The following is a 14,505-nucleotide window of genomic DNA, read 5'->3' on the forward strand; positions in this document are numbered from 1 at the left end:
ATCGATGGGACGCTTGACTCCAGCGCGGTCGTAAGTGGAACATTTGATTCCAACACGAAGAAAACAGCTAAGTCTTGATCTTGACCGCTCGTTTCATTTCTCACTCCCCTCAGCGAAAGTCTCTCCCTTAGCGAGGAGCCTTGAAAGAATTGTCTCTTTACCAACTGATAATAGTAAGCGAATTGCCTGACGGATTTTTTCCTGGCACGTTTCGCGAATTACGATTCATCACAAGACACAAATAAAAGACCTTCACACACTCTTGTTTTACAAACATGTGCATGTCATTCAAGCCACGGAAATTTTTATGGTGTGCGCACCAAGCCCCGTTGGATCTCTGCCACATTTTTTTTTGTCTTCAAGCAAGAGCAAGTCGGCAAAATTACGGGGCGCGTGGGACGGACCAAGGCAATGGGGTGTTGCGTAAGATCTGGCGTCGGCGTCTGTTCTGCCACTAGGGAAACTGAATGGCAAAACCAAAAAGCGGCTTAATGGAAACACGGAATCATCCCGACGCGAAGCACCTCTTGATCATCGGGTCGACCCAAAATTCGAAGTTTAGAACGGTGAGAGGGGAAAATTGAACTCAATAATTGACATATTCGATGTTTCCAGGCTTAACTTTGTGAAAATACATGATCAACTGAAGTGAAAAAAACAACGTATCTTTCCATCAAATTTTTTATTAGGTACGACTAGTTTCAACGTATCGGCGCCATTCTCAGGTTGTGGTCCGTCACGTCAACGTCATTCACAACCTGAGAATGGCGCCGATACGTTGAAACTAATCGTACCTAATTAAAAATTTGGTGGAAAGAATGTTTTTTTTACTTGAGTTCAGCTATTGACCGTGGTCATCTCATGATCTCTCTCTGCTGGCTTTTCTGCCTCTTTTCGTCAAGACACGTAATAACTCTAGGTGCAAGACTCAGTTATTGGTCTTTTTTTCTGGTGCATACGGAATAAACAAGATACAAGATGAACATAAACAAGATACAAGAGGAACATAAACAAGATACAAGATGAACATAAACAAGACGAAGACTCTTAGTATGTGGACGAGAGAAGCGGAATAGAGTAGTCACACTGAAAGGACAAAAATAAGAGCAAGTGGATTCCTTCGCCTATCTCGGAAGTACCATCACATGGGACGAAATAATTACTACAGACATCAAGTAAAGAATAGCTCAAGCTAAGAGAGCATTCACAATGAAGAGACAACTGCTGTGTTCAAAGAAGATAGAACTGCAGACGAGGAAACAATGCGTGGAAACATTCGAATGGAGCGTGGCACTCACTCTACGGTTCAGAAGCATAGACCATCGGAAAGGTAGACCAGAGAAGACTAGAAGCCTTCGAAACCTGACACTGCAGGAGGTTGGGAGAACGGACCTTATGGAACACCACAGAGAAAAGAAGAACCAATTGGATTGGCCTCACCCTGAGGCACAATGGATTCGTGAATAATATAACAGAAGGAAAAATAGAGGAAAAAGTCCCAAGAGGAAGGCCAAGGGATAAATTAATATATGGGAAAAATAAAGGAGAAAGTACATTGAGGGGATCGGGATGGTGCGGGGGCTAATGTACAGGCTTCCCACTGAGAGGGCCCGGGTTCAAATCCTGGAGACATACGTTTCAGCAGTATCTCGATCCCTACTCGAGGTTCTATGTGGAGAACACTTTGAGTGAGTGCGACGTCCGTCGGATGGGACGTTAAACTACACACCCTTTGGCGCCTTTCGACAAGAGTAAGCTAATGCCGACGCCGGGTTTCTCTCCACCCTTCATCCTTACCCATCCATCCCTAATTGCGCAAATGGCCCTAGCTGTCAGTCGCCCCCCTTAAAACTACTTAGTACATTGCAAAAAATACTAGGAAGTAAGCAAATTAGCATCAGATAGGGCAGGGTGGAGGGCTGCAGTCAACCAATCTTAGGATTGAACGACCAATGATGATGTAATAAACCCTTGAATGATTTGTGAATTCCGTCACTTTGTAAGCCCTTACCCTAAATTTATACTCGAGAAATCGCCTTAAAGTTCTCTCAATAAGACAGCCGTTATGACTTAATCAATGTAGGTCTTCGGCAATGAAGATACGATATCACTTCATCGGTATACTTAAAAGAAAGTGGAGGTGCTTTTCCTGTTTCAGGAAAAAATATGGCGAGCGAAAACAGCTATAACTTTTTATAGTCCAGTACTGTGGCGGTTCAGGAGAGGAGGGAGCTCGAATTCTCCCTAAGATAAGTATAACATATTATTTATTTGGCTTCATTTGATTGCTTAAAAATTAACAAGAACCCAAAAATCGAAGAGCTTTGGTTTTAACATAACTGATACATTTCACCGCTTACCGACATCACGTCTTCTCTCGCCCCCTCTCTTAATATCGTGGCCAGGAAATGGAAATGCCACCCCCCCCCTCCGGAAGTCGACCATGGATCCGCCTCTAGTCTTGCCGGTGCGTAAAACCGATTCATGGAATGAACATATTTTTAGTATTCACCGTTAGATAACTTTATTTTCCTAGACTAAAAGCTCACGAGAAAATATCAGCATTTTCGGTTTTGCAATTTATACGAGAATACGTATCCTCTATGCAAAAATATTGAATTCGATGAATATAAAATGTTTCACGAGCCACAAGCCTTAACGTTTCAGCCATATTGTTATTATGTTTGGTATTTTAACGGATAAGATAGGTTTTAGATGGACACTACCAAAACAACGGTACAACGATATATTCCCTTACCTTTCCAATAAAACACAATCTGACATCCGACAGGACAGTTAAACCCTTCTTCAATTCCACATACTTCCTTCCTCCCTTCAGGCCATCCCACTCTTATTTCTACCCCTTCCTCGTTTGCCTAACATCCCCCTCTCATATCGAATTCTTCAAAATCTCATTGGCAATCAATATGCTTTGCATCCATTTCTCCTGTCACCTTATGATTTCTCCCGACAATCCTCTTTCCTACAGCACGATGCGTAGTCAGACTTCCTTGCCTGTTTTCCCCTCATTACATTTCTCCATTTCCATCTTTCTCGACACCCACACATCAAAAGATAAGACTATCGTCTTGCTTCAACGACCATATTTCCGTGCTGCGCAAAACCTACCTCAATAACAATATTTTATACGAGCCTTTTCTTAACATATTTTCCCAGCGTATCTGTCAACAATTCCCTCTTTCGTGTGAAAAGTTCTTTTGCTAATGCAATTCTCCTTCTCGTGACCCCATTACTTTGATCATCATTTTGGTCCAAAATTATCAAATGCGAGGGCTTTCCAGAAAGTAACCTCCATTATGATATAAAAAATACACTGGAATAGATACAGAATATTTATCATTCTCATCTCAATACTACATATCTCTACTATGTTTATTCATATTTTCCAAACAGAATTAAATATTTGTTATATCTCTGAGCTAGCTTTCAAATTACTTCAGCATAAAATTCTGCCTCCTGAGATCGCAGCAAATCGTTCATCGCAGCCATCCTGAGGTTCCTCGTCGAGACGAGCAGAATATTAATGATAGCCTAACTTTTTAGTCGTGCTTCCATGCAACAGAGTCGTAGAAATCTGTGGAAATCTTTCTAAAGATTTCAGATATCATAAAAGGCCGGTTTTCACGAGCTTTATCAACAATTTTCCGGCGCTGTTCATTGTTCACCACAGACGGGGGCGGCAACTTCCGTCATCATCAACATGGGCATTTGTCCGTTCACTCTCAAACGAACGACAACACTGACGCACTCAACTCTTTTCACTCATCACATTTGGTCCATAGAGAGCACAAATTTCCATGATGATGAACGTCAGCAGTTTTGAAGTTTTTTTTGTCAGTGAAAACCTTATCACTGAACGGACTTCACATTTGGCGGGAATTACAATTGTATTTATCATTTTGACTCGCTATTGTAAACAAATGATATGCGGCGTGACCTTCCAACTACTGAAGCTCGAGGCGTGCTGACCTACTGTGCGCGTCAATACAGCGACCATTCAGCCCACTCCACTAATTCTCACGCTGCACGAAAACTGAGGTTACTTTCTGGACAGCCTTCGTAAATAAGGCCGCCCAACAGGTCAGGAGCCTTTGCAATCGCCTCACATAGGAATAGACGCTGCGGGAACTACCTATGGCAGACTTTTACTGGAGTAATAATCATTACTCCCGCTAGCACAACTCTATTAGTCGTCAGAACAAACAACCCTTGCCACCACGTCGAGATTGTAGTCCATAGGAAGGGGTAGCTATAAAAATATGTGAAATATCTAGTTGAAACCCTAAGAAGCCGAGTGCCAGGACCTTTTTTTATCGTTTTTGAAACTAATACGTAGCTAAATAACATCTCTTTTATCTACATATGATGCGTTCATTTATCTGTACGATTTCGTAAAAATATATTTTCCTTAAGACTTTAAGGCTTGAAAATGTATTCCTCCAACAATCCTCCCTTCAGCGTTCCTCGAAAAGAAGACATTCAAATGTCCCACCACCAGGCACAGAATCATCAGGGCATCAAGAAAATATCAGAGAAAACTCTGATATTGAGCCTGTTTTTTTTTACGGCGCGGAAACTTGGTTCGTTGAGGCAAGATAATTGGCGTAGTTTGGAGACTTTTGAAATGTACATATATGTGCGTGGAGAAAGATGGAAAAGTACGGGGAGGAATTCGAAAGAAAAAGTATTTGGCGGGGGAGGGAAGGCGTGGGGGAGGGGAGGGAGGGATGTTGGGAGAAATGCAAAAGAGGCGGGTGAAGTGGATGTAGCTTCGATTGACGATGGAATTTGAAAGATTACTACGTTGGAGGGGAGAATGTTAGGCAAACAGGAGAAAGGGAGGAGAGGACTGGCCGGGATGGAATGAAGGAAGGTGAGGATGTATGAGGAATCGAGAAATGGTTTACTGTGAAGTTTTAGCTGAGACCTATGTACATTTTCCACCAAATTTTTAGTCTGGTGACCTACACCCTATTGCCACACGCCCTCGCGAATTACTGCGGGTTGAGATTCAGATGATAGTGTAGGAAGGAGTGCAGATGGGTTGAAGAAGGACTTACGACCGTCTTCCCTACCTTAGGTCTTAGACACCACCCTCCCGGAATGAGGGAATATCCAGGCCATTGAAGTCGAGGGGGCATGGTAAGAGAGAGCAGTTCGAAGATGTGGAGGAATTTCGGGAGGGGGGAGTGGACGGTACTGTATGGGGGGAAGGGAGGTATACTGAAAGACAAATGATACACGCTAGGCACAAGAGATAAAACGTGAGATGTTTTAATGGAATCGAAAGTGATACCGAGAAGTTGGAAGGAATACAAAGAAAAATTTTATGATTGAGTTATAAGATAGTTAAGCTTTGTAATGCGTAGAGGGAAGGGCGACATGGATGAGGATATTTTGGGTACATTATTAAAACATAGCGAGAGAGAAAAGCGCAAAGCGAACTTTAAGGTGAACAAATCACTTAGAATAGACAATGTCCCGCGAAATTAATCAACACCTTAGGTAGAGGTGGCAGGAAGAGATTTTTATGACTTGTTCATGATGAGGAAGGAGTTAGCCTAGAAGTTTAGTTGGGACGGTCTCAATCAATTATTAGCGCCATGTGAGGACCATATGACTTTTAATTTCACCCACTGCTAGTACCGAGAATTATTTTCGACGGCAAATTGTAAAAAAAGGGTACTCAATACGTAAATAACTTGAGCGAAGAACAGGCGTAGAACATGATACGGGAAGCCAAAGCAGGGTCGAGAAAACAATCAGAAAGGAGCGAGAGCTGTCAGGATCAGGACATCTTCGTTACGAACTTCTTTTGCAATTTTTTGCGAATATTTGACATATTTGTGGCAGAATCGATCGCAAGACAGCATCTCAGTCGGGGAATCGATTTTGGACAATCATGCGTACAATGCACAGCCATTAGATGCCGCGTAAGTTAAGCTACCAAAGGATGTGCAAACTATTCGTCTGATTCCAAATTAAACGGACAATTTTGCATTTATCAATAACGATAGTTATTGAACGTTTGAGTATACAAAATTATATTTATATTAAATAAAGTATTAAAAAAATGTTTATATAAAATATAGAGAAATAAAAATGTCTACTTTTGAGTCCCCATACAGGTACTTCTCAGAAACAGGTTTCACTGCTAAAAATCTATAAATTATACCATTATTATAGTAGTATACGATATTCCCTAACTTCTTTAGTTTTCATTGAATCGGGCATGTAATGTTGATTGCATATCATTAATAATAGTAGAAATATTCATGAAAGAATAATCCGAACTCGAAAATTTCTTCTACCTGAATGAGAATTATGAATTACAGTTTTCCGAAATATAGTACTTTATAGTCAGGGGTCCGTACACGCCTGTACTCGTAGTACACGTCTGCGACTTAAATGTTAGAATGGAGCATAAGGGATAAGGTGACTTAAATCGTAACGTCCAATAACTTAAACTGAACAGATGAGGGTAGCAGGTGGCGAATCGGGATGGACACTGATCGATCCGGGAGAAAAAAAATCACTCCTAGCCAAAGTCCCAACACACTCGAACACTCAACTTCGGTCGCGCCTGGGTAACAACATCTATTGGAGGGGAAAGGGGGGAGGGCGGGTAGGGAGACCGAGGGATGGGGCGTGGCAGTAAGGGCCTCCAGCACTCCACGTCGGACGCCTTCCTCCATCCCAGCATCACCCGGCCCCCTCGAGGCATTCTTACGCGAGCGACATGGCCTTGGAGCTTCCGCCGCCCCACCCTACCACCCTTGCCGTGGATTGTATCACCCGTAGCGCTGTTGAATCATGAGAACTCCACCAATTCGATATGTTTTGCAAGGGAAATCATTCTCCTGCGAGACAGTTCGGGGGCAGCGTAGTGTACACAGGCAATGTAGTTTTACGTCTACGAATGTGTTCTACCCGTGCTCTACGTGTAGGTGATAAGAGAGATGAGTATTCAGTGAAGACTACGTAAATCACCAAGGCATACTCATGAATTCGATACTGTGATGAGTTAACTGAAATATCAAAATACTAAATAGAGATAATTATTTTCAAACATATCTCCCAATTTGAAATACATAGAAATCACCTTAAAAGTAATTTTTTTCGGGAAAAAGTACATGGGAAAATACAATCCTTTTCATCGTGTTATGCTTCACTGCCACCAATATATCGGAACGGTATAGAACACATCTTTGCGTCGTGGCAGTTTATTTGTTCACAGGGTCGCTTAATTTTCTATCTTTTCGTGAATACCATATTAAATGCTAAAAATTGAAAAAAAACTATTTTAATACTCCTTAATCACTTTTGTTTCCTTGTCATTAAATTTTTTCTTACAATCATCTATCAATACCCAACATATTCATTATTTCCGTGCTCGAAGTATGTTGGTCTGACGCCAGTCGCCAAACTTTGTCCTCATAACACAATGGAGGGACAAAACTTGACGCACTATCTACGCAGGTTACGTATTACATGTACTTTTGACATTGACTACGTGCCGCCTACACGTAGAAGAAGCGCGTGGGTATACATCACCTCTAAACGGCCGTAAATTTTGGATTGAATAACGCGCACACGAAGAAGAAAAATGATTTAAAAAAGTGAGTTTTCAAAATCACGATGTTAAAATTCAAGGTGAATGCTGATTCATCTCGCGAAAATGACGATGAAATTGACTTTGACGCATCGGAAATAGTTACCAATCCTTATTATTGCAAAAATATTTAAAATTAATGTGACTCTTCTTTCTCTGTGAGAATAAACTTGGCCCAAGTCCTCTATGAATATGTCATTCCATTTTTATCCTTTCGCCGCTAGCCGTTGTTTCCCATAGGAGTCGAAGCTACGAGAACCCACCGTTGCACTGCCCTGGGTAGAGTTATAACCCTGACACTTATACGCACAGTTATATAATCGCCACCGGCATTGGTCGTCTGCTTCCTACGAGAAGCCTCGCCTTATGTCTTTTCTTATTTTTTTTCTCCGCTGCCGCCTTTCCCTTCTCTTATAACCACAGTGCATTCTTTAAGTAGTCCATTGCCTTCAGTCTATTCTTTTCCCACTTTTCTCCTTCTCTTTCAGCCACGCCCACTATTAACTATGCTGTTAAACAAACCTTCTATTAATTATGTAACGCAAATGTTACCCAGTCGTGATTGAGGACTGGCTGCATCGAGAGGCACAAGAGCGGTTTCGCTTGCATAAGCGTTTTGAGAGCTCTTTCATCACGTAGCCTGATATACATTTTTGAAAAACTGTGACACATCAATTTCTGTGCCGGTCCTCAGCTTATTTTATTTCTCCATGAATTTCGGACGAAGTTCCTGTATTCATACGCCTTTTTATTTAAGTATTTTCAAATTCCGTTGCAGAAATTCTTCAGATGCTGGATGTTGTTCATCGCTATTATTATAGTACGAGTATAAGGAGTGCCTATAAGAATGAGAATCAAGGGGACATTCTAACTCAATACGTCGTGATAAACTAGTAGACACAGCTGACGAAAAAACGGGAGCGGGTTAACATTGTAAACAAAATAGGAAAAAACAAAATGGAAAAAAAACAAATAAGAAAAAATGTGCTCTTTTTTAAACAACTATTGTTGAATGGAACCAGCTGCCTGGAGGTTTGTTTGAGCCCTTTCCATCCAATTTTAGGATTTTTAAGAATAAGTGTAAAGCCGCCACTGAATGATAAGCGTCATTGATCAGTGATTATTATACTATTGTACTTATTAAAAATATTGTTCTGTACGCGATGGGGAGAGCGTGAGAAGTTGTATTGCAAAAATTGAATGATGCGTTAACGGTGCCCGATTTTGAACGGTTTAAGAAGTTGAAGAGTGCGTGATTATGGACGGGATGCGGCGATGGACGATGCGTTTTATGTATGGTGTCAATCTAGTCCATGTGTGATGGTAAAAATGCGGTTGATAATCTTTTAGTTCCATTGCATATAAGGGAATTTTGTCTCATATCTGTTCGTCTTGAGTATGTGCATTGTAAGAGTGATCGTTGACCAGACTTGACCGTTGCCACCAGGACAATTGCCTTATTGCAACGAGACTTTTATAATAATCATAATAATAAAAAGTGACGAAGGTTTCCGAGAGAGAATAATAATGGAGTTGATCGTTACGTAATACACAATCGCATAATCTCATCAGATTCAAACCATGATGCTATTGAAATGTTGCCTAGCCCTCGTGGAATGTCACATTCCCCTTATTGGTTGCCATTTGGATTCTGTAGGAATCTCTTCACGAAAGAACAGAGGCCCACCCGAAAAGAACATGGCTTCGTGTTGGTACGTAGTTCGAGAAAAGGATGGAGAAGAGTGTACAACATTGGATACGTGATAAACGCGGGATTCAATCGAAAAGTACGCGGAGCATCGTTGCTTAATCTTGTCTGCAATCAACTTAAGAACGCGGGCATGAAGTAAAACGGACAAAGAGTTGAACAGCGTTACGAGTTTATTAAAGACGTGAGCAGGCCGCTACGTGATCACAATCCGTTAGCGATAGCACTCGTCCAGGTGAACGGAACAATCGTCGCACTACGGGAGCAAATTTTGCTCACTTGTTTCTCGGGATTTAATGCGTTGAATTGACCACTTATATCGGTTCTACCGTTAATTCGAATAACTTCAAAAATTTCACCGAAGTATCTGTGGATATAATGCATCAATTTAAATTCTTTAATATCCGCGCTAACCTCGCCAATTTTTATCAAATGGATAAAAAAATAATATCGAAATATTCTACTCCATATGTTTTCCTCTTGAATTACTCTTCGAAGTACTTATTCCTTTCTATCTCAGAAGATCCATTTTATTTTCATCTGTGGCATCATATTTCCATCGCTAATTAACTTCTTTCCTCTGCCATTTTTATCTTCCATGTCTTAGAAAAGTTGTGGAAATATTCCATATTGTATAAGTTGTTGTGAAACTTTTCCTCATATCAATGGTATTATTATTTGTCGTAGTTATCCGTTTTTATGAGCTTGCTACTTCCGTCTTGTTTCTTCTGTAATGATCTTTCTAGGCAATTATAATAGTCCTGCATTTGTTCAGCAGTCTCCTTCCACGTGTCACTGTTAATTGAAATATTTTCAAAGGGCATGTTAGTCACCCGTCCGTCAGTTTTGGATTCAAACTCATCACGGAGGAAAGTAAGAGATTGATATTTTTAAAGATGCAAAATTTGCTCGTAATTTTGCTCATTAAATTTGAAGACGATGCCTTCTGAAGTAGCTATATATTTTGAAAAAATACGCATCGCTAACTGATTTCTAGAGACATAATTATTCAGGCATTCGCATGGCGGGTATCATTTTTTAGGATAATGTTTTAATTTAGATCTCTTTTGTTCAATATTTTGTACGATTCCATTAGTAACAGTTTTACATTTCTCTCTACATAATAGAAACAGCCTTTTTCCTCCGCTCTGAAATACCACATTTTTTTCTTGCATTAAAAGAAATCAGATTGATATTTCTGTGCGGAAATGAACATATTCTAGCATACGTTTACACGTAGATTACATTTTTCTATCCATATCCATACTTGCACGGCCCATAAAACATTATATTTTGCTCTCTGCTTTAACCTTTAATATTCATTTCGTCTGAATTACATTTCATATACAATATTTCCCCCGCGTCTCTTTGTCCGTCGTGTTTATTTATTATTCTCTTGTATGTCATCCAGTGCTTCTCTTCCGGTTAACCTTTTCTTCCCCCAAGGGAATCGACAAGATTTTCGGCGTCCTCCTTTGGAGCAGTTTGGACTGACGCGGACTTGGAGCGTGTTACCCTCCTGCTTTAGATGTTCTTCCTTACCTAACTTCAATTTGAAGATCTTGTTCTTCTAAGCACGCATCTCCTAATTAATCATCGCTCGGGGGATAAATACTTCGATCAAGCATTGGGTAACATTTTTATGTTATTCAGACGTCCGAAATTGAATGCATGACTTGATGGCTTTCATGCTGTAGCAATTCTTGTTGCCCTCCTCTCTCTTCCGATTTCCCCATTTGTCAAGTGAAATATTTATTCAAGCGTTTTGCCTGTTAATACAAAGCAATGGCGTAAAGATAATAAGGATTAAATTTAAATTAAAATCACTTGGTATACTCCCATAGTCAATTTATGTTAGGTCTTCTTTCATTGAATTACAAAAATTTAAGCGTGGAAGAATAAATTTAGCGTGCAAGTATGTCAAGTGGTTTTAATTATTCACAATGAACGTAAAGTCCTTCCACCTAGTGATGTCTTATCCCGTTTCATATGTGCCAAATTAAAGATTTGCTCGGGAGATGCCCTGAGAGATCGAGGGCGAAGGCGTGAGGTGTCTCCCTCCTCCATCTCAGACACACTGCGGCACTCCCCGATTGCCCCTGGCGGTAGAAGACGTGGTACACTTTATGTACGGGTCATTCCAACCTTCCCGCTCCATCGATTAATACCTTCGCTGGAAGCCGAATTTCGTTCATTGCTGAAGAGGGATTCCTTTTGTTTCCTCCGCAGAGGGAGAGTCAGCAAAGGCGAGGCGACCGGCAGCGATGGCACCGGGAATCCTGGGAAGGAGGAGGGCGGGCCGCTCTCCAACGGGTGCAGGAGGGATGAGGAGGGTAAGTGGCGAGTTCGCTTATCATACTAGGGTGATGGGAAATCCCAATATGTGCTCAAACAAAACACCAATAGAGGGCGCCCGGCGGCATTTCCGTGAGCACCCAATCTTGCGTAATAATTTCCATCAGTAATTATTTATCATCAAACAATAATGATAATGGGAAAATTTTGGATTGTGTACGTATCAAAATTTAGGCACATATTATCTCACTTGGTATCCCTACTTGTCTCCATTTATTGCTATGGGAAATGTCAAAAAAACGAATAATCTCCATGGATACCATTATAAACATTAAATGGAAGAGTAAAAGTTCGCGTCGCTCCATCTTGTGATGCTGCAATTAATACACTATTCTCAGGAAAAAGGTGTCAAGACCAAGAATAAATACGATTTATGAAATGTTTTAAATATATTTTATATATAAGTAATAATGCGTTGGCTACACAGTCGGGAATCGGGAAAATGTTGTGAATTATTCGTTGTGAATATTATTAACAATAAGAAGTTCGATGCGTAAATCGAGAGTATAGCATGGGGACAGGAAAGTCCCGATGAGGACGATGTTTCTTGTTCCGCCCGCGGCGCCCTATTAAAAAGTCCAAATCTATATAATGAAACCGACTTCATTGACCCGCGAAGCGACTACGGATGGTAATGGGGAAAATGCGCAGTTAATCAGATCACGAACACGTGGGAGACAAATCGGGGACAAGGGCGGCATGTTCGTAGGGAAAAATTTGGGAACGGCAGTCCATAAAACGAATGACCGCCTTGTATTTTTTACATTATCTTTCAGTAATTCATGATACTCGTATTTCATTTTCTTCGCTTTTGCGTTTTAATCCCTCCCGATATATCATGTTTAAAAATTGCATGTTTTATAGGGTACCACGGATTATCATTTGTTGAAATTAGAACAATGAAATTAGCCCTGAAAAAAATAAAATAAAATAATGAGCGATTGGTGAATTTTACCGGGCGATCGAATACGGCCATTGGTCATTATTTTACTCCTGAAACTTATCTGTAATGTCTCACCTTTCGGTATCAGTCTGTCCTGTCAACATCAGTTATTTTAGAGAATATCTAGCCACCTCTATGATTTTAAGATCATGACACGTGAAAAACAATGATGGCCTAAATATCCTGATTGCATTAGTCGCGGAGACAACGTCGCAAACCAAACTTTTCATGACTTCAATGAAAATTAGAGGCAGGGGTAAAATGGCCTTCCTGCATCTATCCGAAATATTGGATATGCGTTTCCATTCGGGAATTACAGGGGTAATAGCGTTATGATCAAGTATGTTGCATCGAGATGTCACGTAGATCTCACTATGGTAAAATTTTCTAAACTTTTAACCCTGAGTACACTTGATCAAGTGATGATGAAAACACAGTCTTACCATACTGGTTTCCATCTAAATTGATATTGAAAATCTTAGATTTTATACTTGCTGTAATGGCAATGGAGGAGTACTATCAGAATAATTGTGGATACATAAATATGCATAGCAATTACTTGCGAAAAACTGATTAGTGTCCGTAGTTATACAAAAATTGTAAATGTGTCAACATAGCACCACCTACCCTCCTTCGTTTAAATGATTTTAATTGATTTGCCGGAAAAAACAGCCGAAATCGCATATTTTCAAAAATTGTCGCCCCTGAACTAGTCCAAAATATGTTTTAGAGTCCGTTTCAAAAATAAATAAGACCCTCTTAGAGAACGTAAAAACTCTGCGTTTATTCACATCATATCAGTTTAAGATAAACGCATGAGTGGGTGTTTCACTACGTTTCATCCCTCGTCATCAATAAATTAACCAAGGTGACACATTGACTGGCACCGTCACGATCCAAACTTCCTTAATTGATATGGATCTGTACATTAATTTGTTTAATATTGTCTGCGCGGTCGAATGAATCAAATACAGACACTCCTTAAAATGCATCGCCCATATATATTTTTGACGATGGTGTCCTCGCGGAATTGGCTCGCTAGCGCCCATTTTTACGAGCCAATCACGTTTAGTTACATCATCGCGGTACGTTTAATTAATAATAATAATACTGAAACCCCACCGTACTCCTGTTAGGCGCCTGCCACATTTATAGAATAGTCTCAATCCCTCTGGCACCTACTCTCAAGGAGGGCCTCGCGTAGGGGCGAGTTGATTCACCCGCGAAAATGCATCCCTAAAGGTCATAATTCTCTAATTCTAACGGAGGCAAGGCGTCAGGTATGTGGGGGGGGGGGATGGCGGATATAAGATCGGAAGTGGAAGTGGAGCGTCGAAATTCATGTCTTCTTGTAAATGTCTAATGGGTTAATTCCATGGTGGGAATGGCCAATCAATCCCCTTGTTGATCCGGGAGAAAGGCAAACATCGTTTTGAATATATTGGGTGAAGAGAGATGAAGTTGAATTTGAGAAATCGGGAGAAGACCGAAAGCACGAATGGAAGATATATGGAGAGGTAGCTGTATAGATGTATAGAAATGACGCCGACATAGAAGGTGGAATGCCTCGGTAGGCGGGATAGAGGAAGGTTTTGGAAGAGCAATTTGCAATTCAATGGCATTTAAACTTAAAAAACTATCTACAAGCAATCAATATCAATGAAGTGAATAAATGTAGCACGAATGACGCTGTGTTAAAAGTATTAAATTTTACCATAGTTTGACATGTATTAGGGCTAAAGATATTTGCACAATTATCATAAATTAGTCCACTAAGTTCCTATATAATAATCCTATCCTATATAATAAACTTACCGTGATGGGTGTAAGAGTTACTATCGTCCCTAACCATAAAGGTATGTAGAA

The 14,505-nt window shown here is 40.4% G+C and overlaps 1 protein-coding gene across 1 annotated transcript in view; it reads left to right on the forward strand.

Moving 5' to 3' along the window:
* LOC139694137 (sialin-like) overlaps positions 1–14,505 on the forward strand; it is a 56,393-nt gene that overhangs the window by 22,634 nt on the left and 19,254 nt on the right. Inside the window, exons 2-3 of the mRNA XM_071592568.1 lie at positions 9,291–9,345; positions 11,347–11,674. Coding sequence (XP_071448669.1) covers positions 9,291–9,345; positions 11,347–11,674 — 383 coding nt within the window. The remainder of the gene's footprint in view (positions 1–9,290; positions 9,346–11,346; positions 11,675–14,505) is intronic.

This window comes from Hetaerina americana, unplaced genomic scaffold (genome assembly GCF_022747635.1).
Source record: "Hetaerina americana unplaced genomic scaffold, ioHetAmer1.1.p SCAF_5, whole genome shotgun sequence".
Classification (NCBI taxonomy): Eukaryota; Metazoa; Arthropoda; class Insecta; order Odonata; family Calopterygidae; genus Hetaerina; species Hetaerina americana.